Raw genomic sequence first — 27,118 nt, 5'->3', positions numbered from 1 at the left:
ACCAGCCTAATCTCGGGAGTTGATAGGCTTGAATTCATAAACAGCAGAGCTGCTGGCAAAACGCACGAAAGTGCTGTTTGAATGAATGCTTACGAGCCTGCTGGTGCCCACCATCGCTCAGTTAAACTGCTCTATCAAATCATAGACTTATGATTTAACACACAGAAATACGAGCCTTAGGTCATTAATATGGTCGAATCCGGAAACTATCATCTCGAAAACAAAACATTTATTCTTTCAGTGAAATACGGAACCGTTCTGTATGTTATCTAACAGGTGGCATCCATCAGTCTAGATATTCCTGTTACATTGCACAACCTTCAATGTTATGTCATAATTACGTAAAATTCTGGCAAATTAGTTCGTAATGAGCCAGGCGGCCCAAATTGTTGCATATACCCTGACTCTGCGTGCAAAGAACGCAAGAGAAGTGACACAATTTCACCTGGTTAATATTTCCTGCTAACCTGGATTTCTTTTAGCTAAATAGGCAGGCTTAAAAATATATACTTCTGTGTATTGATTTTAAGAAAGGCATTGATGTTTATGGTTAGGTACACGTTGGAGCAACGACAGTCCTTTTTCGCGAATGCGCACTGCATCGATTATATGCAACGCAGGACACGCTAGATAAACTAGTAATATCATCAACCATGTGTAGTTATAACTAGTGATTATGATTGATTGAATGTTTTTTATAAGATAAGTTTAATGCTAGCTAGCAACTTACCTTGGCTTCTTACTGCATTCGTGTAACAGGCGGGCTCCTCGTGAGGCAGGTGGTTAGAGCATTGGACTAGTTAACCGTAAGGTTGCAAGATTGAATCCCTGAGCTGACAAGGTAAAAATCTGTCGTTCTGCCCCTGAACATGGCAGTTAACCCACCATTCCTAGGCCGTCATTGAAAATAAGAATGTGTTCTTAACTGACTTGCCTAGTTAAATAAAGGTGTAAAAATATATATATATAAAAAAAATATCGGCAAAATCGGCGTCCAAAATTACCGATTTACGATTGTTATGAAAACTTGAAATCGGCCCTAATTAATCGGCCATTCCGATTAATCGGTCGACCTCTATTTTAAACCCAAGAACATGTTTTAGAATAGTAATCTCAGTAAGAAATATGCTAACATGATTGCCATTGCTAGATAGATAGCTAGCTAAAACGGTTGCCTAACACATAACAACACACCTAGCAACAAACATCTTTGGAAGATTTGTAAGAAGATATTTGGGAAGTTCGGAGGCACTGCATCTCAGTGCAAGAGGTGTCACTGCAGTCCTTGGTTTGAATCCAGGCTGCATCACATCCGGCTGTGATTGGGAGTCCCATAGGGGGGTACACAATTTGCCCAGTGTCGTCTGAGTTTGGCTGTCATTGTAAACAAGAATTTGTTCTTAACTGACTTGTCTAGTTAAATAAAATATAAAGTTGTTTTTGATTAAAATGTATCAGTTTGTCACTTTCCCGAGGTTGGAGTAATAACATGTTCAACTACCTAAGAGATTGGCTCGAATCTAGGTTGTACCTTTCAGATTTCAAGAAAATAACAACTAGGGAAGAATTTTTCACTTCTCTCATTGACTTCTCAAACCCAAACAAAGGTCCTGGGCCCAGATTCACAAAACACTTCTTACCCAAAAACGTAATATTCTTAAGAAAAAAAATAAAGAAGTTGATAAGATAGTTTGTAAGTGCAATTCCTCCACAATATCTTAAGATGTAATGATTTTCCTACAAACTTCTCAAATATCTTGTTAGAATCTTTGTAGAGTGTTTGTTGCTAGGCAACCGACAATCATGTTAGCATATTTCCTACTGAGATTACTGTTCTAAAACATGTTTTTGGGTTTAAAATAATCAATAATGAAACTTTCAGATGAACTTTGTGAGTGAATTAAACATGTTCAATTGCTTTCATGCACTTGTTCTCTCAATGCCTGAGACAAGGGTTTAGCGATCTTGGAATTAAGAAGAAATCTAAAAACGTTATTTTCAAGAATCGAATTTCTTCTTAACTTTTGCTAAAGGAGAAACAAACTAAATAGCTTAACAACATTTCCAATATGAACTTTCTTCATAAATCTATAGTTAAGGAAAAAATGGCAGTTAAGAAGAAATTTCTTCTTAAGAAGGTTTTGTGAATCTGGGCCCAGGTCTGTTTCACAAGCGTTACCCGGAAGTTTTGCGATGTTGCGCCTCTGGGTTTAGAAACGGTGTTTTTTATTTTATATATTTTTCTACTTACAGTAACATGCAAAACATAAACATAACAGCCAGAGAGATTCCACAAAGAAATGAAATAAATAAATAAAACTAATCCACATTATATCAATTCAAATACAGACATTTAGCGAATACTTTAAAAAAAACATTTTGTTTTGTATACGTTTTAATGACTCTAAATAGTTTTCCAAATCAGATTAAAAAAATAAGAAAAGGGTATTTTTCTTCATAAATGTTGATTTGTGTATGAAAAATTATCCTAATAAGATAAAGAGATTTGTGACATACTCACGTTCAATTGTGGAATCAGTGTAGTAAAATAATATGTCAAACATTTCAACGGTTGTATAATAATATGTCAAATATTTCAACGACATTTCAACGGTTGTATGCAATTTGAGGCCAAGACGTAGTTTTACATCAGTCCAGAAACGGTGGTAGGGGTGTTTTTTGATTCACTACGTTCGCTCTCCAACGTAAATAGCGACAGGTTGATGGCCGCAATAAATCAGACGTTGGCTGTTCCACACAGAATCACAGATAGAACAATTATACAGATATTTCACCGGATGTGTAAGTGTGAAACACCCGGTTGGCGTTTCTACTCACTACTAAATATGGTGATGAGGAAGCCTAGTGGCCGGCAGTGGGAGAAGATGGATTTTTGCCGACATTATGCAAATGTTTTCATTTTTATCAATACAGTTTTCTGTTCCCAAAACTAGAATCTGTTACGAACCGAGTGGACAAAGTTTGATTGGTTTTACCTTTTGCCAAATTGCGTTGTTTAGGAGTGCAAGGGCGAATTTAGTTATTGCACAACCGCACTTTACAGAGTAGGCATCGTTCCCTAACGGAAATATGCAAATACGTGCAAATACATGCCCCAATAGTATCTCGCTTGCTCGTGCTTGGTTGTTTCCTTCAGTCGGATTACTTTCACTTTTGTTTATAGAGCGTAGGCAAGTCAAGGACACAGAAATAATATTTTATGTAAAAGTGAATTGAATGAAAGATGAGCTACGATCGTGCCATCACAGTGTTCTCACCTGATGACCACTTATTCCAGGTGGACTACGCACAGGAGGCGGTCAAAAAAGGTTCAACTGCTGTAAGTACCATATAGATTCATGTTATGTTCTTAAAGTTCCAATGCTCCGTTTTTTTATCGCAATATCAAATAATTTCTGGGTAACAGTACCTTACTGTAATTGTTTTAAATTAAAATGGTTAAAAATAAACAAAAATAGCTTATTAGAAAACTAACTGTTATTGGCAGAGAGGAGGGCAAACTCCCTTTCCTATTAGTCTACACCCAGCCAAACAAGCAGGGATCTTTTCAAACTCCTCTTACACTGTAAGTGCATTATCATCATTTTCACAGAATTATTCCAACCTGTGTATATATATATATATATATATATATATATATATGTGTGTGTATGGAAAAATATCTATATACAAATATAGGAAATCATGTTTTTGACTGCACTACCCCTTTAAATATTGAAATCGCTTTTGGGTCAATCTCTACCGATGCCACAATGTAGCCTATCAAAGAGAAGTGCATGGTGGGAACCAAATTGAGCTCCAACTGGCGCAACTATATCAATTGTGCCTAATTCTTTTCCAGGTTGGAGTGCGAGGGGAAAATGTTGTTGTTCTAGGAGTGGAGAAGAAAACTGTTGCCAAGCTCCAAGAAGACAGGACAGTGTGCAAAATCTGCTCCTTGGATGACAATGTCTTCATGGCCTTTGCAGGTAAATTTTAAACATAGGATAGTGCACACCAAACCACAGACGTGTCAAGTGGTGATTGCAAATATGTAATTACCATGTCTGGTATAATTTATGTCATCAACATTTGAGTACCTTCAAAAAGTATTCACACCCCTTGACTTTTTCCACTGTGTGTTACCTGAATTTAAAATGGATTAAATTGAGATTTGGCACTGGCCTACACACAATACCCCATAATGTCAAAGTGTAATAATGTTTAGAATTTTTACAAATGAATTAAAAATGAAAAGCTGAAATGTATTGTCAATAAGTATTCAACCCCTTTGTTATGGCAAGCCTAAATAAGGTCAGGAGTAAAAATGTACTTAACAAGTCACATGAATTGCATGGACTCTGTGCAATAAGTGTTTTACATGATTTTTGTATGTCTACCTCATCTCTGTGCCCCACACATAGAATTGTCTGTCAGGTCTCTCAGTCAAGCAGTGAATTTCAAACACAGACCAGGGAGGTTTTCCAATGCCTCGCAAAGGGCACCTATTGGTAGATGTGTAAAAAAAAAAATACAGACATTGAATATCCCTTTGAGCATGAAGTTATTAATTACACATTGGATGGTGTATCAATACACCCAGTTACTACAAAGATACAGGTGTACTTAACTCAGTTGCCAGAGAGGAAGGAAACCGTTCAGGGATTTCAATTGTAGTTACTTCACAATACTAACTTAATTGACAGTGAATAAGCCACTTGTACAGAATAAAAATATTCTAAAACATGCATCCTGTTTGCAACAAGGCAGTAAAGTAATACTGCAAAACATGAGGGAAAGCAGTTAACTTTTCATCCTGAATACAAAGTGTTATGTTTGGGCAAATCCAATGCATTAGAGTGCCAATCTCCATATTTTCAAACTTTGGTGATTGCATCACATTTTTAGGCACTTTACAAATTACTTTGACTAACCTGTACCCCCGCACATTTACTCGGTACCGGTACCCCCTGTATATAGCCTAGTTGTGTAATTTACTTGTTACTTTTTTCTTCACTCTAGTTTATTTTGTAAGTATTTTCTTGACTATTTCTTGAACTGCATTGTTTGTTAAGGGCTTGTAAGTAAGCATTTCAGCACGTGACAAATAAAATGTGATTTGTTTTGTATGCTTGTAATCATTAAGGAATGGGGAGTTTTTGTTTTTTAAATCTATGGCCTGGAAATGGTTGTCTAGCATTGATCAACAACCAATGAAAGATCTTGAAGTCTTTTGAAAATGCAAATAAAAAGCCAAATGTTGCACAATCCAGGTGTGGAAAGCTCTTAGAGACTTACACAGAAAGATTCACAGCTGTAATCGCTGCCAAAGGTGATTCTAACATGTATTGACTCAGGGGGTTGAATACTTATCTAATCATGTTGGTTTAATTTTTTAGAAAGTTTTTTTCTTCCTCTGACATGAGTATTTTGTGTAGATAGTTCACAAATGTGAATTAAATCCATTTTAATCCCACTTTGTAACAAAATGTGGAAAAAGTCAAGGGGTTAAATACTTAAGGCACTGTCGGCCTACTTTGAATGATACATGTAATGTTACTGCTGAAATAAAGCAATTTGATTTTACACCAAGTTGGGTGAAGTGTTTAATTGGTGTAACATACTTCCTCCTTATCCAATGGCCTGCAGGATTGACCGCAGATGCCAGGATCATTGTTAACAGGGCCAGGGTGGAGTGTCAGAGTCACAGGCTCACAGTAGAAGACCCTGCGACAGTAGAGTACATCACACGCTACATCTCCAGCATAAAACAGGTACCACCCACCCACCGACCCATCCACCCCCACGGATACATCATTTCTATATATTCCAACTTTCAGCGCTACACCCAAAGCAATGGGCGAAGGCCCTTTGGCATCTCCTCCCTCATTGTGGGGTTTGATTTCGATGGAACACCCCATCTGTACCAAACAGACCCCTCAGGAACATACCATGCCTGGAAGGTAAGGGTGTTTTTCTGACCCATACATCTGAATCATTGATAAGATGCTTCAAAATATGGAAAATAAAATGTGGTTGTGTACATAGGCAAATGCCATTGGAAGATCTGCCAAGACTGTTCGGGAGTTTCTAGAGAAGAACTATAAAGAGGATATGGAGTCCGATACAGACACCATTAAGCTTGCCATCAGAGCGCTACTTGAGGTGAGGCTTACACCATTTTAGAACATTTGACGGCAACAATGTACTGATTGGAACACAAAGCACAGATTTTCCTCCATCAAAGTTTGCACCCTATGTTCGCAGGTTGTCCAGTCAGGGGGAAAGAACATTGAGCTAGCCATTATGAAGCGGGATGAATCAATGAAGGTCTGTTTGAAATCGTGACACCTCAGCAAATCCAGAGGATCTCACCTGTGTAATAGCGCAACTTAAAATGTTCCCCTAATTATTTACTTTCCACTGTAAATAGATTCTGGTCCAAGAGGAAAAAGAGGAATATGTCACGGCTATTGAAACAGAGAAAGCAGAGAAACCATGAACACTTTGACCAGTCATGACAAAAACAAACATGTGGCTTTGTCCATCAATATTGCATCAGGAATCTCATCGTTTACATGAATTCTCATTGTTTCTCCAGCCATTGCTGGAGGGACCCCCAAGGATTGCATATTTTTATTCTAGTCCGGCATAAACACCTGATTTGACTAATCAGCAGGCTCTTGTTTGGTTGAATCAGGTAGGCTATGGTAGTGCTGGTAGACTCCAGTGCTCACAAGGTACTGGGTGTTAAGACTAAAACAAAATGCTCCCACCCTGGGAGTCCCAATGGAATGGATTGAGAAACACTGCTGCCCTAATGGATCACATGCAATCTTAAGATTTTACCTTATTCTTGCAATGAAAAATATCTGCATTTAAAAACTACAACATCCACCTAGTATCATTGAACAGAGAACAAGTGAATAAGCAATTTCCCATGTTTATTAGATTTGTAACAATTGAACACTTATTTTCTCAAAATGATAGAAAACAAACCAATACATGGGAATTCAATATTTTTGGCAGACATGGTCTGTTTTAATTAAGTTAGGTATAATTATATTAAGTAATATTTACAATACCATGAAGTAGTTTACCCTCACCAGTTTCATCTTCAAATTGATCCCTTGAATAGTTTAGGAAGTTTGCATGTCATCCATTTATCAGAATACAGAAAAGAATGAAAAGCACAAGCAAATTCAAAACAATGTCAAAAGCCAAAATGTACCTTAGGCTCAAAGAAAATAAAGAAAAAGCAATGCATTTCACTTCTCATATACTTATTCAGGTGTGGGGTCCCAAGAGTCAAAATAAATTCTCATTACAAAACACTTCATGATGGCAGAGAAAAATAATGGAATGCAAAATGTTACATTTTGGTTAACTACAAAAACAAAAGTACATACACAACCAACCACTTCGTGGCAATTCATGCACAAGGTAACCCAAGCGTCAAACGAGGCCTGCAGGGTAAAAAAAAAAAAAACATTACTAGCCTTGCCTGGTTAGACTCAAATCGCAAGCAATATATACCCAGGCTTTTGAATAAACACACACATCCTTACTCACTTGACCCTCACAGCCTCCCAGTCCCAGTTCGCTGGGAGGGCCGGCGCTGTGCTGACCCTAGCCCTCTCCGGCCGCGGTAGCCCCCACGGAATCTCAGGAAGCGACCAGGAACCCCAAAGGTCTCAACGTTCAGCTTCCTCTCCTCTGCCCAGGTAGTGCGTCTGGGTCATAGTGTAACATGATTAGACAAGCGCAGAGATTACATAGTCAGATCTTCATAAGCATTTTGTGACACATGAAATTGACAGCATAATAGATAGGTTAGTCACTTTCAGAGCACATTTATAAAATAAACATGGTCACCTGGATTTATGGTCTGACGAGATGTTGTCAAAGAAGGATTTGGCCTTGTCATAGTAGCACTTGGGCCCAAATGGATCCCTCTCCACTGTCTTCTCACCAGTGTCTACTTCTGGTTTCGCCTTCCCTTCATCCTGTGTTTCTAGTGAAGATGCAAGCATGGATGAACAATGAACAAAATCATGGTTCTGAAATGCTTGCAGATGAAACCAAATAATATTTTGAGGATACATTTCCGCCAGAGATAGAAGTCGCCTTTTTGCATTAATTTCCCCAATCAGTGATGGCCAAATCATGATCTAATGGTTGCCTAATGCATGATCACAGTCATGGTCAAATTGCAACATTCCTGCAACTACAGTACAAAGCATGAAGGCCCATTGGTCACGGACATGTGGTTATTTTAATGCAACCAACCTTTGATGTTCAACTTGTCCTGCATCTCCCGCTCTAGCTCTTCCTTGTCGAACTGGGCGTTTGCAGAATCAAAGTCGAAGTCTGACTCAAACGTGAGGGTGCTGGGCATTGAGCTCTTCACAAGGAGCTGGCCCCGATTACGATTCCTGGGCCTACGAGCTCCTGCAGGACAAAAATGGAAAGAATGATAAGTCATTCATTCTAAGGTATGAGAAATTCTATAACAAAATGGTTTACTATACAACCATCCAAAGCAAATTAGATTTGTCCCTGACCCAAGAGCTAAAGGGGGGGGGGGGGGGGTCACCTTGTCTCCTCCTTGGTGGTGGCCTGTTCTCATCATTGGATTGGGAAGTTGTACGCCGACGCTGTACATCGGAGCCACCTGATGGTAGAAAACTAGTTGCAAATCACATTACATAGTCCGTTTTACAGTATGAATGCATGTTTTTCTACGGGGGTAATTGTTTATTACATCTACAACTTAACCAGAGCAAACAAGTTAAATTACATGAGTTAAATTCAAAATCAGGCATTATGCCAATGTATACTATGGGAAGTAGTGCATCTTCTACAATGCAAAAGCTGAACACACATTCAGGTCCTTTTTATTTTTCATATTCTACAATGCATTTCTTTATCCTTATTCTACATGCATAAAGTAAATACAGAGGGCCCCCCCATATCAGCCTGAAGAAACACCAGCTCATCCTGGCTTGCGCCCAGTCTGCTTACTGCCTGGTCCAGAGCATCCCTGGGGCTGTGGGCTCCCTCGTGCAGCTCGCTGCATGGGCCTACTGGTCTCCCTGCGCTGCTCCTGAGACAGACTCTGGCCTTTCTTCTGCCCTGCCTCATCTAGAGGCACCGTCTGGACAGCCTGCTCCACCATAGGACCCCTTCTCACTTGAGGGCCTTGAGTTCCACCTGAGTAGAACAGGACCAAGAGGGAGGTTAAATATCATCATTGGAAACAAGCACCCGATAATGGATTTTATCATTAAAATGAAGTGTTGCAACATGAATCATCCCCAACAGTTCCCTGTCTTATTCGCTGACTCACCCAGACCAAGGGCTGCAGCATACTGCTGGTTGAGCAGATAGTTGGCTGCTAGCTGGTTATACGATGGGATCCTGTAGGGACTGATTGGTCCTGGAGTTGGATTATAGGAGGACGCTGAGGTGCTGAGTGATGACTGAACCCCCCCCCCCCAAAACGAGGAAAGAATACAGCAAATGTATAAATTATTTACTCGAAACACTGATACATGGATGGGCTCATGGCATAGCCCTTGATCATGACTCAATTACATTACACATAAGAGTCATTGGACGAAGACGTTTTCTGTAGGGGGAGTTTTGTTAACGAAGATCCCCGATGCTCAATCTGAACATTAACGTGTCGCTTGCGGTACAGTATTGGAAGCAGAAAGACTTTAGCTTTCATTACACAACACCGATAAATACTTTAAAAAGTAAAAAAAGTTCAAATTGATAAACACCTAAGGGCTAGTGTTCCCAAATTGCCATATCTCCATATTACAGCGCTTGTTTACGGAAAACAGAAGGAAGACAAGCGACCACCTTTGCTAATTAGCGTGTTCCAAACACATGTATGTAAGTAAGCCAACTCTGGAAATATAGTGGAGGTGTAGTTTTGTTGGATGGAGGCACCCATAGCTGTATCGATCTGTGCAAAACTGCTACAGTAAGTGTATCTTTAGTATTTGAATGACTTCTTCCCTGATGAAATGGCCATATGTTTCAAAAGCAGTATCGCAAGCGATGATTGACGTTTCTTAACGCTAAAACAGCGTCAGTATTGTAGTTCACACTAGGCAGTCTTGGGCGAAGCTAATGGTTGAGAATGCAGAATGTCGCTTAGAGTTTGAGAGGTAGGCATAGCCTGCCTACCTGCACAATGGCAGTGTCCTGGGGCAGGCCATGGTGGGATTTTGGAGGCTCACACAATGAGATGTCTTTGATATCACTTCCTCTGAATATGATGTACTCATAGACGTCATCTTTAGGAGGGGTTGGCCTGTCTGTGGGTCGGCCCTCTGATCCAAATGACTTCACTACATATGAACAAGAGAAAATCATGGAAGTTCATTGACAGGCCAAATCAGATGCTTTTACTATGCAATCCATTGACATAGCTGTACACACAAACCAAGTAAACTATCCGGTAAAATACAATAACAGTAGGCCTAAGTGACCATATTGAAACTTTACTTTCACATCCCACTGCTCGCATTGTCTCTGTGTTTAAAGTATGGGCTCCAACATCTATTTGTAATGCCACATGTGATCACAATCACTTATTTTAGGAGCAAACAGGTCTTCTTTGACTACAACTGTTGTCTGAGAGTGGATATGCGTCTCTGGCCGCTCGCATAATTTACCTTTTGTCAACACCACTGTCGAATTCACGGTATCAATAGTGTATAAGATGCCCTCATACCGATTTAGAGCTTTGGAAATCAAGCCGATTTTACTGCCGATATAAGGAGTCCCGACGCTCATGGTGGCTGGTGAACTAATGGCAACAAGGAATCGTCAAGTAGCCTACTCTCTGCGTTGTATTTTAAATGTGATTCACATGACAGCAAGGAAATATGCGGCTCATTAGAGGGAATTTATGGACCATCACTCCAAGGTGAGCCATGGGCCACGCCTTCTCATTTACAAGTGCACCTGTGCCTCAAGGGGTCATGGTTGGATTGCATGTTCTGAAAAAAATTATACAATTTAATTGGAACTTCATCAACTATACTCTGAATGTAACAGTTATTGATGGCATATAGCCTATGCATATTGTCTAAGTGTCGTTGCAAATATGCCGAGTTCATGCAATTTCGTTCTATAATATTTATTGTAGCCCATAAACTAGGCTACAAAGCCTAACTAGGCTAAATATCAATAGGCTAGTAAAAACAAATTTACAATATGACCGAAACAAAGAAATATATGATAATTGTATAGGCCTATAATGTTTTTATTCAACTTTATTAAAATTACATTTAGCCTACACATTCTCTCTCGAGCGCATTATTGAGGCAATAGCACCAGCATACCAAGTGAAAGTTAAAATATCACATGTACATCAATCTCTAACGTATGAATAGGCTACCGTTACATGTCCGCAGTAAAACAAAGTAAATGACAGATGCTTTATTGTCCTGCATATGTGTCAGCGTCAGTCAGTGGGCACGAAGCTGACAGTCGGCAGCGAGCGCACGATCCGCGCCCTGTATGCGCCCTCGTGCGGGCGGTAACAGCAGCTGTAGGACAGACTGCCTGAAAAACAACGCAGCCATTTTGAGTCGAGAATAAAAGCTCAAAGAAAGCCACTGCATTTCCTCTATAATGATTCAAAATAGTAACAAAAGTCGGTAACATAATCGATGTCTGGTGTGGTTCGTTTCCATTTGGCAACGCTAGCCGCACAACTACCAAATGCAACTCTGTCTGTACTGTCGTCCCAATTTTTCGTCCGTGCTATATCTCATCCGGCTGGGATTCATTTAATGCAATTTATAACAATTCATCCCAAACTGTAAATCTAACAATAACCAATCAGAGCACCCTGAAATCCGATGTCAGTGACGGAGTATCCAATCGGTGCATGCGTCTCACGAGCGAGTGTAGCAGAGTAAAGATGGCGGCGGGCTCCGATTTACTGGATGATGTTTTCTTCAACACAGAGGTGGACGAGAAAGTAGTTAGTGATCTAGTTGGGTCTTTGGAGTCTGAGCTCACGGGATCGGGTCGTGGAAAGTCTTCAGTCAGGGTCCAGGCTGCAGCAAATAACATTGACAACTCAGCTGTAGGTCGCAATTCCAATGTCCAGGACAGCGAAATGGGACTTTCACAAGAGCTTGCTAAACCAGGTAAAATAGCTGACTGGTTAACGTTAGCTTATTCTGGTCACGTTGTTTTTCTGTTTTCTGTCTCTTTTAGCCACACAATTTGACAACTTGCTTATACAGCTACACATGTTCAATTGATAGATATTCCCATCCCTCATCTGTTTCCTCTGTTGTAGGGACTGGCGTGCCAGGGGGTGTCATTAATAGTAGGATGTCCCAGGGTTCAACCATGTATGCTGCGGTCGGGACAACGGCGGCGGGCTCGAGCATGACAGCCGGGCACAGTCCGAGCAAGACTGGGGCAGTCAGTGGTGTGATAACGGGGGTTCCCGATCACGGAGCTGGGATCAGAAAAACTGGGGCGGCTGGTGTACAAACTTTAAATGGAAGGAGCGTTGTGATAAACTCTCATAATTCAGGAAGTGTTGCCGCTTTGGTGAGCTCGGCAAGCAGCACAGTGCCCGCCGTCGCGGTTGTCAACAACGGACCGAGCTCCGTGGTCAAAGGAAACGTAATCATACCCTCAACTTCCAGCACAGTCATTCAAACACCTCTTATGCACAATGCTGTCACTTCAACTGTGATATCGTCTCAGCTGTCTGTTCTAAACAGTGTGCCCACTGTCACGCTCGTGAGGCCGCCTATGCAAACCCCCGGAACAGTCACATCGCAGAGCGTGAGTAATAATACGGTTCTGATACGATCTGTCAACGTTGCCCACCCTGCAAGTTCAGAAGTGCAAATCAACAAATTGGAGTCGCCTAAAACGACCATACAAACGACTTCACAAGTGACCGCCCCCAGTGTTGTAGGTAAAAGCCTGGTTTTACAAAATGTGAGGACCTCCATCCCATCGACTATTGCAGCCTGTCCTGGTGGGATAAAGGCGATCGCGCCACAGGTGTTCTCCCCGAGACTTCCACAACCCCAACAAAATACTTCAAACATCCAGAACATTCAGCTCCCTCCAGGTAACTGTCATTCTCAGGTGTTTTGACGTAGTACAGTAGCCAGTTAGGAAGAAGTCAGCATTAGTGGGCCATTTCTTTGAGGGTACTGTAACTGTACTATAATTTTGCAGCCCAGTCCCAACACATGTTATTTGGTTGTTGCTGAATGTGTTCTGTGCATGAAAAAATGGTTTTGGTGAGTGTGACATCATTGTGGTGTTTGTGTGTGATCAGGTTTCTCAGATGGAGAGACCCGTTGAAACATATATAGGAAAACATACATAGGAAACATTGCACTATAATGATAAGGCTGTCATTCTGTCAACTATAATTCAACAATCTAGCTTTTCATGTTAAAGTTAATGTTTACTGGTAGTGTTTTGAAATATAATAAACATTCACGTAAATAGTTATAATATTTATGAAAATCTGATTTATAGTGGTGTCCCACTGTTTGGATAGTGGGACAGGGACCTTTTCAGCTATTAAAATGCACAAAATAAACTTTTTAATCAATTTTAAATGTAAATTCACTCATTGGATATTCCAAAATACATTGAAATATGTTCTTTTAGTTGTTCCTAGCATCTGTAAATCGATTCCAGATGCTATTTAGCACATAAACAGCATAGGATGATGGTGGATAGAATTAGCGGGAAATAGCAGGAGTAGGAAAGGACAATGATGTAAGAAAGGAAGGATAGAAAAGAGGCCCAATTTATGAAAGGGACAGCGTTTTTTTTATATGGGGGGGGGGGGGGGGGGGGGTAATAGCTGTGATGTCTCTGTTTAGTTAGATTTTTCACCAAGAGCTTGGAATGTTCCCAAATACATTTTCCAAGGGCATTGAGAGGGTCTAGTCGAAGGTTGTCTTTATCTTAATGTTTTTTTTATACAGATGGTGTGTTATCTATAAGCCTCTACAAAGTATAATTGATGATTTCACAAGTGCCAGGTGAAGTGGGCCACTGTGTTCTTAATGAGAAAATAGTGTCCCACTTCATCTACTAAAGTGTCCCACTAGCATTGAAAGACTCTTCATCAAAGTAGGGCTCTGGTGTTGTTTTAGGGGATGTAGCATCCACTGAATAATAAATGGTCAACTTGTTTCATCATTAAAATGTAGATAAGACATTCATTCATTGAAATAAACATTGCTTGAGTAGGGGTACACTGATTTTGACTGTCTACATAGCAATCTACCAAAAAGGGTGAAGTCAGCTTTAGTGGGACACTATGTCAGTTAGCCACAGTCGAGAGAGGATACAATGTATTTTGCTGGCAGCATAGTGTTTCTTTTCAACACTCTGTGAAACAGAAACTTTGTTGCAAACTTGAAGTTAACATTTGCTCTGTCATATCAGCTACAGTTGCCATCGCTGCTGCACCTTTGGTTTGTTTATTAGACAAAACTCCTTGTGCATGTGCGTGCGTGTTTTGCTGTCAGTTGTTTATGCTCCACGAGCACATTGACCTGTGGGAACGTTCTATTGATTCTGTAAAATCACACACAGGCTACCCTGGCACACATACAACTTACTGATTTGATCAATAGGCACGCTGACACCATAGCACATCATGTAATGTAGTTGCATGCATGTGGCAAATGTTCTGTGGGAGTTGCATGTCTCACAGGTTCTGGCTAACAATGCTAGCTCTAGTTAAGCTCTCCACTGAGAGCTGAATGTTTGTTGTTGTTGTTGTGACAATAAAAAAAGTAATTTTCTGCTAAGAGTGGCCAACTGTATTTTCTAACTAAACAAAGTGTTTTCATAGTTATTATTAAGATATGTAACGTTATTTGTATTTAGAAAGTAAGTGTCTGTCTGTCGATCTATATCCCCTGTTTGACTTCTTACCCCTGACCCCTCCATGCCCTGTGTAGGCATGGTGCTGGTACGCAGTGAGAGTGGGCAGCTTCTGATGATCCACCAGCAGACTCTGGCCCAGATGCAATCCCAGTCCCAGAGCGCCATGACCCCACGGGCAGCCACCCCCACCAGCACTCCCCCTGTCCAGATCACTTCTGTACAGGTGCACACACACACTAATCATCTCTTACCTACAGTGATGGAGAGATCACAGTGTGAACTCCTGAACCCTTGTCCTCTCCTCTGTCCTGCAGGCTCCAGGGACGCCCATGATGTCCCGTCAGATGACCAACACCATCACTAAGCAGGGCTCCCCGGCCCAGACCACCGTCCAGGCCACCACCACCCTCCAGAGGCCTCCTGTACTACAACAGGTAGGTACACAACTCATCCCCCTCTTCAATTCTCTTCAATCTTCCCCTTAGTCTCCTTTCATACCCTGCTTCCTCTTTCCCATCTCCTATAGAACACCATTATGCTGGGTGGAGCGGCCGCCACCTCAGGTCAGACTCCAGTGCAGCCTTGCTCGGCAGCAGTCACCCAGAGAGCAGGGACCCCTGGGACACCAGGCGCCCCCACGGTCGTTTCTACCACGGTGAGACAAAACTCATCTCCCTCCTTCCGACACTTATCTACTCCTAAATAGTCATGCAGTGGTCCTAACTTGTGTATATGTGTGTGTAGGAGATCCTGGAGAACGTGAAGAAGTGTAAGAACTTCTTGTCCACGCTGATCAAACTGGCATCCAGCGGGAAGCAGTCGTCTGAGACCACAGCCAACGTCAAGGAGTTAGTCAAGAGCCTGCTGGTACACCTGTCTGTCTGTTTGGCCATCTGTCTGGCCAGATGTGTCTATCTCTCTGTCTCTTGCACTCACTCTCACTATTTTTCTCACTTTATCTTTCTATGTTGTCTGTTTTTCTACCACCACAGGAGGGTAAGATCGAAGCGGAGGACTTCACCAGTCAGTTATACCGGGAGCTCAACTCCTCTCCTCAGCCATATCTCGTGCCTTTCCTCAAGGTGAGACTGATGGCTTTTCCATTCTCTAATGTAGCTAGCTATACACCCAAATAAATACAAGTGGCCAACGATGCAGTATACTGTAGATGAGAGAATGATTTGTGCTCTTCCTCCCCATCTCCAGAGGAGTCTTCCTGCACTGCGTCAAATGACCCCAGACTCGGCAGCCTTCATCCAGCAGAGCCAGCTGCTTCACGCTGGCGCCCAGCCTGCCGCCCAGCCTGCCGCCTCCTCCAAGGCCTTGACTGCTGTGGTGCTGGGGGGCACGTCCACGGCACAATCGCGTCTCAACAGTACCAGCCCTGGGACCAAGGGGACCATGCACCAGTCTCCTGTCAGCAGCCTGGCCCAGACACCTCATAGCAAGCCTGGCCTGGTATACTATATCCTAACGATACTCCACTCAGTGTTTCCTCTATTGTATGGGTAGGGTGCCTTGTTGTTTTATTGTAATAGGAAGTCTATATGACTGTATGTTATGTTGAGGGATGACCCCAAGTGTATCGCCTGGTTACGCGTCCACCATAGTTGCTGGAAACATGCTGGAAAGGACAATGTGGAAAGGAAATACCCGAGCCTGCACAGTAAGGTTCAGGCCTGCTCTCTTTCTTTCTCTCTGGCCTCTCTCACTTTCTCTCTTTCTGTTTTCTCTCTCTCCCTGTTTTCTCTCTCTCTCTCTGTTTTTTCTCTCTCTCTCTCTGTTTTTTCTCTCTCTCTCTGTTTTTTCTCTCTCTCTCTGTTTTCTCTCTCTCGCTCTGTTTTCTCGCTCTCTCTCGCTCTCTCTCGCTCTCTCTGGTCTCGCTCTCTCTGGCCTCTCTCTCTGTCTCTCTCTGTCTCTGTGTGTGTAGATGGTGCCTCAGCAGCAGGGGGCAATGGGGAGGCCTCAGGTGTCTCTGGCCCAGTCACCCATGGTTACGCTCCGAGGCCAGCCCCACAGTCACATCATCATGGGGCAGCCGCAGGTGGTCAGACAGCTGCAGACAGGTGTGTGTGTTTTGTATTTTCTGTGTATTTTCTTATCCCATTACATGCTTAGCCCTGTCGAGGGTGGGGGGAGTATTCAGAAATTTGAAAAGTATTCAGACCCCTTGACTTTCTCCACATTCTGTTACGTTAGTCTTTTTCATAAGTATTCAGACTGTTTACTCAGTACTTTGTTGACGCACCTTTGGCAACGATTACAGCCTCGAGTCTTCTTGGGTATGACACTACAAGCTTGGTACACCTGTATTTGGGGAGTTTCTCCCATTCTTCTCTGCCATTCCTTTCAAGCTCTGTTAGGTTAGATGGGGAACGTCGCTGCTCAGCTATTTTTAGGTCTCTCCAGAGATGTTCGATCAGGTTCAAGTCCGGGCTCCGGCTAGGCCACTCACTTTTATTGAGGAGATAGTTGTCCTTCTGGAAGGTTCTTCCATCTCCACAGAGGAACTCTGGAGCTCTGTCAGAGTGACCATCGGGTTCTTGGTCACCTCCCTGACCAAAGCCCTTCTCCCCCGATTGCTCCGTTTGGCTGGGCAGCCAGCTCTGGGAAGAGTCTTGGTGGTTCCAAACTTCTTCCATTTAAGAATGATGGAGGCCACTGTGTTCTTGGCGACCTTCAGTTCAGCAGAAATGTTTTGGTACTCTTCCCCATGTCTGTGCCTCGACATAATCCTGTCTCGGAGCTCAACGGATAATTCCTTCGACCTCATGGCTTGATTTTTGCTTTGTCATTATGGGGTATTGTGTACAGATTGATGAAGAAAACAATTAATTTAATCCATTTTAGAATAAGGCTGTAACGTAACAAAATGTGGAAAAAGTCAAGGGGTCTGAATATTTCAGAATGCTCTGTTTACTTCCATTAATTTTTTCAACTGGTACGGGGGACCTTCAGACGTGTCTTGTGAGGTAATGCTAATTAGATTTCCGCTGGGGCGCAGACATCGACTCTATCTGCATTTTGCCTGTGTGTTTGATGCATGCGTTTGTGTACTCGTCATAGATGAACTTCTCTAATAGAAATATCATTTATACGAAAGATAAAATATACTATGGGCCTAATAGTACTTTGTTTTACCTTATTAAAGCTCTCCATCTGTGAAATGTGTTCTTCCTCTTGAGGTCCGCTTCGCTTTTCTGCTCACAGCATCTCTACCAAGAAAAAGTTAATTATTTATTGCTGAGTTATGATATACAATGTGAAAGGGTTAGGAGGTTAAATAAAAATATAGTGTCTCTTATGTAACTGTCCCCCCCCCTCTTTCTCTCGCTCTCTCTCCATCTCTTCCCTCTCTCTCAGTTCCTGTAGTGAAGCAGGCTCTAGCACCAGGGGCCAAGGTAACACTTGGGCCCCAGTCTATGCTCTCTGTAGTACTGAAGAACAGGCAGAAGGAGGCAGGCGGAGGAACCTTCAAGTAAACACACACACACACACACACTCATAGACATGCATGTACAAATCAGATGATTTTGGAGTTCTTCAAGTGAAAATGAGGCCTTATAAACAGTTTCTCTCCCTCCATTCAGGGATGATGATGATATAAATGACGTGGCCTCTATGGCTGGAGTCAACCTATCAGAGGAGAGTGCCCGCATTCTGGCAACCAACTCTGAGCTGGTCGGCATGGTGACTCGCTCCTGTAAAGACGAGGCCTTCCTCTACACCTCCTCACTAACCCAGAGAGTACATGAGATAGGTGAGACACACACCAGACACACACACACACACACACTCTGTACCTAAAATCTATGACATCTCCTGTCCTCTTGTGTTGTAACAGGCAGGAGGTTAGGGGTGACTGACCTGGGGCCGGAGGTGATCAACTACGTTTCCCATGCTACACAGCATCGGCTGCAGAACCTGCTGGAGAAAGTGACGGTGGTGGCACAGCAGAAAAGCATCACCTTCAAGGTGAATGAACACAGCTTCTGTGGGTGTTTGTGTGGAAGAGGTTCACTAGTAAAGTTATTTAATGAGCTATTCAAGTTGTACGTTATATTTAGTCAAAACCAGTTTGTTATTTGGTATTTGATCTTCACTGGTGCTCATTGCAACAGTTTTGCAAAAAGTGCTGAAATAATTTGATGATGCCAGTGATAATATCTGATTGAACCATTTTACCCTTGTAATTCATTATTTATCTTTCCCCTCTCCCTCCCTCTCTCTCTCGCTCTCCTTCAGGAGGATGATAAGTGTGAACAGGTGAGTGACGTGCGTGCGCAGCTGAAGTTCTTTGAGCAGCTGGATCAGATGGAGAAACAGAGGAAGGAGGAGCAGGAGAGAGAGATCCTGATGAAGGCAGCTAAGGTAACTAACTCTCCACCAGAGTCAGTAATGTATAGCTGTTTGTGCCATCTAGTGGTCATATACTGTAAATGCTAGTAGTGTTGATACTGAATACTGTGCCTCTTTCTTCCCCCAGTCTCGATCACGACAAGAGGACCCAGAACAGCTTCGGCTTAAACAGAAGGCTAAAGAGGTAAGAGTACAGGCTTGTGTAGCTGTATACATGGTGTGTGTAACATGTTGTATGTGAACTAATTGTAGTGTTTCTCATACTCTTTGTGTGTCAATATGTTAATTTATAGTGGGTGCTGGTATGTGTGATCATGTTATGTGTCTGTCTTCAGGCAAAGGAGTCAAAAATGCCTGTTCCCTCTGTGTGTGTGTGTGTGTGTTCTAGATGCAGCAGCAGGAACTGAATCAGATCAGGCAGAAGGAGGCCAACATGACGGCCCTGGCAGCCATCGGCCCCAGGAAGAAAAGGAAAATGAACTCCCCTGTCAGCGGAACCGGGGCTGAGGTAGAGTATCATAACCAAACATAGACTAGTACTCTGGGCTAGATCATTGACTCCTGATCAATTACATTAATTTATAAAGCCCTTCTTACATCAGCTGATGTCACAAAGTGCTGTACAGAAACCCAGCCTAAAACCCCAAACATCAAGCAATGCAGGTGTAGAAGCACGATGGCTAGGAAAAACTCCCTAGAAAGGCCAGAACCTGGGAAGAAACCTAGAGAGGAACCAGGCTATGAGGGGTGGCCAGTCCTCTTTTGGCTGTGCCGGGTGGAGATTATAACAGAACATGGCCAAGATGTTCAAATGTTCATAAATGACCAGCAGGGTCAAATAATAATAATCACAGTGGTTGTAGAGGGTACAACAGTTCAGCACCTCAGGAGTAAATGCTGTCTCTAGAGAGTTTTAAAATGGCAGGTCTGGGACAAGGTAGCACGTCTGGTGAACAGGTCAGGGTTCCATAGCCGCAGGCAGAACAGTTGAAACTGGAGCAGCAGCACGACCAGGTGGACTGGGGACAGCAAGGAGTCATCAGGCCAGGTAATCATGAGGCATAATCCTCAGGCTCAGGGAGAGAGAGAGGGGGAGAGAGAGAGAATATATACTTAAATTCACACAGGACACCGGATAAGACAGGAGAAATACTCCAGATATAACAGACTGACCCTAGCCACCCGACACAAACTATTGCAGCATAAATACTGGAGGCTGAGACAGTATCCTAATGGATCTTAACAAAGAAAACAATTAGATGATAGCACCCTATCATACACATATTTTTGAAGATCAACATGGACTTTACTTTCTCTATCTCCCCCCACCTCTCTCTCCCCTTCTTCCTCCTCTCTCTCTTCAGGACTTGTGCTCTGGTCCCTCTCCATCAGGTGGGTACAGTAGCGGAGGCTCCAGGCCTCAGCGCCAGCGCATCACCCGGGTCAACCTCAGGGACCTGCTCTTCTGTCTGGAAAATGAGAGGGAGACCAGCCGCTCACACCTGCTCTTTAAAGGCTTCCTCAAATAACACACAGGGAGACCGGACATGCCCAATAACGCTTTCCTAAGGGACAAGTAATTAATGAGACTAACCAAGTCACTCTGATGCACTTGATGCTTCCTCCTATAGCAGACAGAGACCAGCCACTCCCTATAGCACCTCCCTAACAGACAGAGACCAGCCACTCCCTATAGCACCTCCCTAACAGACAGAGAGCAGCCACTCCCTATAGCACCTCCCTAACAGACAGAGACCAGCCACTCCCTATAGCACCTCCCTAACAGACAGAGACCAGCCACTCCCTATAGCACCTCCCTAACAGACAGAGACCAGCCACTCCCTATAGCACCTCCCTAACAGACAGAGACCAGCCACTCCCTATAGCACCTCCCTAACAGACAGAGGCCAGCCACTCCCTATAGCACCTCCCCTAGAGACAAGAGCAACCAATAGCACCTCCCTCAAAGGGCAAGATAGACCAGCTACACTTGATGGTACCGTCTCTTCTTCTGTGCTCTCCTAGAATCATGACCTCTTAGACTAGAGGAGAGACCAGTGACACCTGGAAAATGAATCATCAGCTGAGCCCTACACTCCCTTCTCAAGAGAGACCAGGCTGTTGCAGCTGTGAAACAATGAATTGTTGGGACTGACCTATCAGACTAGCTCTTCTGGCCTCTCCTTAACAGTGCCTCTCACGGTTATGTAGAGACCATAGAGATGGATAGAGGACTCATCTTTGTATCTGTGCCATTATAGCGTCTTACAGCATGGGCAGCTCCATTGACGCAATCTCCATTTTGAAGTATTACATTTTCTTTGCGATTGCCTGATCCCTCCTGATGACCCTGTTGGACATGACTTCAACAAGGTCTCCAGGAAGGATCTGCCAATAAAGTTGGAAGTCCCACCTAGTTGACCACATTAAAATGGTGGCTGCCCCCAATGGCGCTGCCTATGCTAATACGGCCTTTTGGCCACTAGAGGCCTCAATCATTCTCCATGTTAGAGACCTGCTACTGGCAACCAGGTCCCCTCCCATACACTCCCCTGGAGGGGAAATGCTCTTATTTGTGAGGTCTCCTTTAGGTCTGGAAACATCCTCATGTTTTGCAGTAGGGACATGTATTAGCTTTTCCATCCTTTAACCTCATGCAATATATGATTAGACTTTTTTTAGAAAGATCCCCAGCTAGGGGACTTTTAACACGTTTAACCAACAAATGTACAAACCTGCAGGAGTAACGTCAAATACCTGACGATACAGAAACTCAATGCATTTTGTTGAGTAGACGTTTTATTTTTCCTATTTTGTAGTCATTCATTCTAGTGCTCTTTTACTGCCTGTGGATTATTTTAATTTGACTGATATTACTCTTCCATCAAGCTGCCTTGCAGCCAAAATAAGCCATATTAATCATACATCTCTAACTCTCCAGACCTCTGATGACAGAACAGGAGCACTCCTCAATCATTCAAGTTTTTAGACTTGTTTGATTTCTGCTTTAGCATCTCTTCCCAGGTGCATTGTTTTTAATCACTTATAATGATTATTTATTTTGTCAACATGTCTGTTGATAACATTTTGTACATGTATATGCATACATGAAAGCACACACACACACATCCTATGGAAGCAGTCAGTAAATTGTAGGTTTTTATCAGTAGACCGTGTGAAGAAATTGATATACAATATATATCTTTTTTTCTTCAGAAGAGTAATGTAAAACAATTTACATTAATTAATTGATGCAACAATGCAAAGTGAGACTTTGATGCAAAGTTCGCAATAGATAGCCTTTATGATTGAAGGGAGGCCATTGCTAGCTGCCATGGCGATGTGGGATGGAATGCAGAATATGGTATACAGAATGCACCCCCCGAACGATCCGTTTTTTAATCAAGCCGTCGGTCAGAGGCATACACCCACTTTATGTATTTTATTTTATATTTCTTAGCGAACATACTAATTGGTTGGCTGTTAAGCTTTTGGATGGTATTGATGAAACCTTTCAGACTGTACATATTTTTCAATACCATCGCCCCTAGCAGCTGTTACACATCTTTCCCTTTATCCATGTTCTATCAGAGAACTGTTTTTAGTGAAAAACCTGAAGCAGATTATGTATTAATATCTTGTACATTTTGCACAGCCACTTGTTAATATGTAAATATTCTAAGTGAAATAATGTTTTTTAATTGCACTTGTTTTATAGATAATTGAGAGAGAATAATCTCCTTTATTAAAAAAATGAAAAATAGGTTGTTGTACTATCTTTCTGCCTGATCCCAGTGAAAACCTATCAGTGGATCTTGCCAATGCCTGTGTTTTATAGTTTGTCTTATACAGTGTTTATCAACTTTATTAGCCCAAAGACAGATGGGCTCCAATGATGTAGCTATGATGAATGATTTACATTTTAATTAATATAGTTCCTGAGTTAAAGTGCATAATTCTTCCACAGGAGGGCACTATTTCGTCACAATCTCTACGTCCCTCAAACAGAGCGAGGCAGCATCAGGCAGAAAACAGTCAAACTCAGAAAACCAAATGAATTAGCTTTGTGTCTTTGGGAGTGAGACCGATCTCACCAGTATCTATGTGGATGTGATCCAAGTCAATGCCGCCAAAGTCACACTTCCACGTGTGAATGGAGTTCACAAAGTGAAAATCCCAGGGGGGAGTATTTTAAGATGCTACAATGTTTCAAAGCCGAATGCCCGGGGATATGACAGTGTTAAGTTCCTGGGGTGATTTCTCCCAATTCCACCCCTGCATATGGCTCTATCAGTACAGCAGCCTTTGGTGCATTCCGTCAGTTTCCCTACCCTTAGCTTAGCAACAACAGCAAGAGATATGAGCTGAGAATGCCAGACTGATAAGAGATTTTATGAGCAACACTAGCTAGCCAAGCAGCACCAGGAGTCATGTCTCTGGCTGTGCTCTGGCTCCAGTGACTTTGAGAATGCAGGCTGTTGATCTTTAGGTACACACCACTGGGTTACTACAGACAGACACAAACATTTGGGCAGCTCATTGAGGGCTCACAGTAAAGCGCACAGAGTCATGTCCCTGTTTCAGATAGTGTGGATATTAGGCTTATGGAGTTTGTTTCTGTTCACTCTGCAGACACAGTAGATTCCTGTGAATCCCTGTGTCTTCACCCAGTCTATATCCCATACATGGGCAGCATCGCAAGTTGCAAGTTGGAAGTTTACATACACCTTAGCCAAATTCATTTAAACTCAGTTTTAAACAATTCCTGACATTTAATCAGAGTAAAAAAAATCGCTGTTTTAGGTCAGTTAGGATCACCACTTTATTTTAAAAATGTGAAATGTCAGAATAATATTAGAGAGATTATTTATTTCAGCTTTGAATGCTTTCATCTCATTCCCAGTGGGTCAGAAGTTTACATACACTCGATTAGTATTTAGTAGCATTGCCTTTAAATTGTTTAACTTGGGTTCAAACGTTTCGGGTAGCCTCCACAAGCTTCCCACAATAAGTTGGGTGAATTTTGGCCCATTCCTCCTAACAGAGCTGGTGTAACTGAGTCAGGTTTGTAGGCCTCCTTGCTCGCACACGCCTTTTCAGTTCTGCCCACACATTTTCTATGGGATTGAGGTCAAGGCTTTGTGATGGCCACTCCAATACCTTGACTTTGTTGTCCTTAAGCCATTTTGCATCAACTTTGGAAGTATGCTTGGGGTCATTGTTCACTTTGAAGACCCATTTGCGACCAAGCTTTAACTTCCTGACTGATGTCTTGAGATGTTGGTTCAATATATCCACATAATTTTTCTCCCTCATGATGCCATCTATTTTGTGAAGTGCACCAGTCCCTCCTCCAGCAAAGCACCCCCACAACATGATGCTGCCACCCCCGTGCTTCACATTTGGGATGGTGTTCTTCAGCTTGCAAGGCTCCCCCTTTTTCCTCCAAACATAATGATTGTCATTATAGCCAAACAGTTCTATTTTGGTTTCATCAGACCAGAGGACATTTCTCCAAAAAGTACGATCTTTGTCCCCATGTGCAGTTGCAAACCGTAGTATGGCTTTTTTATGGCGTTTTATTTAGCAGTGGCTTCTTCCTTGCTGAGCGGCCTTTCAGGTTATGTCGATATAGGACTCGTTTTACTGTTGCACTTTTCGCACCAAAGTACGTTCATCTCTAGCAGACAGAATGCGTCTCCTTCCTGAGCGGTATGACGGCTGCGTGGTCCCATGGTGTTTATACGTGCGTACTATTGTTTGTACAGATGAACATGGTACCTTCAGCCATTTGGAAATTGCTCCCAAGGATGAACCAGACTTGTGGAGGTCTACAATTATTTTTCTGGGGTCTTGGCTGATCTTTTGATTTTCCCATGATGTCAAGCAAAGAGGCACTGAGTTTGAAGGTAGGCCTTGAAATACATCCACAGGTACACCTCCAATTGACTCAAATGATGTCAATTAGCCTATCAGAAGCTTCTAAAGCCATGACATCATTTTCTGGAATTTTCCAAGCTGTATAAAGGCACAGTCAACTTAGTGTATGTAAACTTCTGACCCACTGGAATTGTGATACAGTGAGTTATAAGTGAAATAATCTGTCTGTAAACAATTGTTGGAAAAATTACTTGTGTCATGCACAAAGTAGATGTCCTAACCGACTTGCCAAAATTAACAAGAAATTTGTGGATTGGTTGAAAAACGAGTTTTAATGACTCCAACCTAAGTGTATGTAAACTTCTGACTTCAACTGTATATGTTCATCATTTCTGAGTAATCTTACATATTGCCTTGCACGTATCTAACTAATTGGCAGAAATATGTTTGCAGGTTGAATCACCAAGGAGCCAAATCCCTCTGAGCAGTGGGGCTGAGAGAGAGAAACAGTAGTTTGTTTGTTTGGATAGATCCCTACTGATGACTTTCATCCACTGAGCGTTTTTTTATCAGTGGGAGAGTATTAGACAGCGATACTCTTTAGTAAACAGAGTATTTTTGGGATCTCAGTCGGAGTCTCAATTTACTGTTGAGTTAGAATAGACAAGGTGCAATTTCGAAACTTGGTTGCAGCAGTTTTGCTCTTGTTATATCAATCACTGACAGTCACTCAATTAGCTCATGACAGTTAAAATATTTTTGATTGGGAAATTAGTTAGTCGAGCCAGCTTTTTAGACTTGTAGTAATCATTCCCGAATTACGCAGGGCAAGTGCCCAGGGGCCCTGACCTCCAGGGGGCCCCAATGATTTTGTTAGTCAATCTCACTCAGATATCGTATTAATAACATACCATAAGTCATGGTAAAATGTGTGGAATTGCTGGAAATTTGCTGTCGAATTCATTTGTTTACATAATACTTTTTCTGCAAACAGATCCCTCAGCATGTATTATATTGAATAAAATATAAACGCAACATGTAAAGGGTTGGTTCCATGTTTCATGAACTGAAATTAAAGATCCCAGAAATGTTCCATATGCACAAAAACGTATCTCCAATTTTGTGCACAAATTTGTTTACATCCCTGTTAGTGAGCATTTCTACTTTGCCAAGATAATCCATTCACCTGACAGGTGTGGCATATCAAGCTTGCATGCTTAAACAGCATGATCATTACACAGGTGCGTCTTGTGCTGGGGACAACAAAAGGCCACTCTAAAATGTGCAGTTTTGTCACACAACAGAATGCCACAGATGTCTGAAGTTTTGAGGGAGCATGCAATTGGTATGCTGAATGCAGGAATGTCAAACAGAGTTGTTGCCAGAAAATGAAATGTACATTTCTCTACCATATTTCTCTACCATAAGCCACCTCCAATGTTGTTAGAGAATTTGGCAGTATGTCCAACCGGCCTCATAACTGCAGACCACGTGTAACCACGCCAGCCCAGGAACTTCAAATCTGGCTTCTTCACCTGTAGGATTGTCTGAGACCAGCCACCTGGACAGCTGATGAAATTGTGGGTTTGCACAACCAAAAAAGTTCTCCACAAACCATCAGAAACCGTTTCAGAAAATCTTATCTGTATGCTCGTCGTCCTCACCAGGGTCTTGACCTGACTGCAGTTTGGCGTCGTAACCAACTTCAATGGACAAATGCTCACTTTCAATGGCCACTGGCACGCTGGAGAAATGTGCTCTACATGGATGAATCCCATTTTGAACTGTACCTGGCAGATGGCGTTGTGTGGGCTAGCAGTTTGCTGATATCAATGTTGTAAACAGAGTGGCCAATGGTGGCAGTGGGTTATGGTATGGGCAATTATAAGCTACTGACAACGAAAACAATTGCAATTTATCGATGGCAATTTGAATCGACAGAGATACCGTGACGAGATCC

The 27,118-nt window shown here is 42.4% G+C and overlaps 3 protein-coding genes across 4 annotated transcripts; 2 read left to right on the top strand and 1 right to left on the bottom strand.

Moving 5' to 3' along the window:
- Positions 1–3,010: 3,010 nt before the first annotated feature.
- Positions 3,011–7,489, top strand: LOC120061314 (proteasome subunit alpha type-7-like). Of its 2 annotated transcripts, XM_039011031.1 has the most exons (7): positions 3,011–3,340; positions 3,863–3,989; positions 5,650–5,774; positions 5,841–5,963; positions 6,049–6,165; positions 6,268–6,330; positions 6,434–7,489. In XM_039011031.1, the coding sequence occupies exons 1-7, from the start codon at positions 3,245–3,247 to the stop codon at positions 6,500–6,502; spliced, it is 720 nt and encodes a 239-aa protein (XP_038866959.1). In that variant the 5' UTR covers positions 3,011–3,244; the 3' UTR covers positions 6,503–7,489. The 2 variants fall into 2 exon arrangements, with proteins under 2 accessions (XP_038866959.1, XP_038866958.1); XM_039011030.1 differs by having other exon boundaries at positions 5,650–5,963.
- Positions 7,353–12,688, bottom strand: LOC120061313 (protein LSM14 homolog B-like). The gene is made up of 8 exons (XM_039011029.1): positions 10,201–12,688; positions 9,350–9,482; positions 9,025–9,213; positions 8,597–8,674; positions 8,290–8,451; positions 7,876–8,014; positions 7,573–7,733; positions 7,353–7,466 (listed from the first exon to the last, which is right to left on the bottom strand). Exons 1-7 carry the CDS (start codon positions 10,387–10,389, stop codon positions 7,580–7,582), a joined length of 1,044 nt encoding a protein of 347 aa, XP_038866957.1. The 5' UTR covers positions 10,390–12,688; the 3' UTR covers positions 7,353–7,466; positions 7,573–7,579.
- On the top strand, positions 11,941–22,447 carry LOC120061311 (transcription initiation factor TFIID subunit 4-like). Its single transcript, XM_039011028.1, has 16 exons — positions 11,941–12,179; positions 12,335–13,129; positions 14,994–15,142; positions 15,234–15,353; positions 15,446–15,574; positions 15,664–15,786; positions 15,912–16,001; positions 16,126–16,377; positions 16,850–16,985; positions 18,283–18,397; positions 18,510–18,679; positions 18,764–18,894; positions 19,165–19,290; positions 19,406–19,462; positions 19,667–19,786; positions 20,643–22,447. The coding sequence occupies exons 1-16, from the start codon at positions 11,948–11,950 to the stop codon at positions 20,805–20,807; spliced, it is 2,910 nt and encodes a 969-aa protein (XP_038866956.1). The 5' UTR covers positions 11,941–11,947; the 3' UTR covers positions 20,808–22,447.
- Positions 22,448–27,118: the final 4,671 nt, after the last annotated feature.

Source organism: Salvelinus namaycush, chromosome 16 (assembly GCF_016432855.1).
Source record: "Salvelinus namaycush isolate Seneca chromosome 16, SaNama_1.0, whole genome shotgun sequence".
In the NCBI taxonomy this organism is placed as follows: Eukaryota; Metazoa; Chordata; class Actinopteri; order Salmoniformes; family Salmonidae; genus Salvelinus; species Salvelinus namaycush.
This window is presented reverse-complemented; position numbering and strand designations above follow the sequence as displayed.

Coding starts and splice junctions, on each gene's coding strand:
- LOC120061313 (XM_039011029.1), bottom strand. CDS start 10,389: ATGATTTTCTCTTGTTCATATGTAGTGAAGTCATTTGGATCAGAGGGC. Junction 8,015..8,289: donor GGACAAGTTGAACATCAAAG/GTTGGTTGCATT, acceptor CATCTTCACTAG/AAACACAGGATGAAGGGAAG. Junction 7,734..7,875: donor TCGTCAGACCATAAATCCAG/GTGACCATGTTT, acceptor ACTATGACCCAG/ACGCACTACCTGGGCAGAGG.
- LOC120061314 (XM_039011030.1), top strand. CDS start 3,245: ATGAGCTACGATCGTGCCATCACAGTGTTCTCACCTGATGACCACTTA. Junction 6,166..6,267: donor CCATCAGAGCGCTACTTGAG/GTGAGGCTTACA, acceptor CTATGTTCGCAG/GTTGTCCAGTCAGGGGGAAA. Junction 6,331..6,433: donor AGCGGGATGAATCAATGAAG/GTCTGTTTGAAA, acceptor CACTGTAAATAG/ATTCTGGTCCAAGAGGAAAA.
- LOC120061311 (XM_039011028.1), top strand. CDS start 11,948: ATGGCGGCGGGCTCCGATTTACTGGATGATGTTTTCTTCAACACAGAG. Junction 15,354..15,445: donor GGCCTCCTGTACTACAACAG/GTAGGTACACAA, acceptor CATCTCCTATAG/AACACCATTATGCTGGGTGG. Junction 16,378..16,849: donor CTCATAGCAAGCCTGGCCTG/GTATACTATATC, acceptor CTGTGTGTGTAG/ATGGTGCCTCAGCAGCAGGG.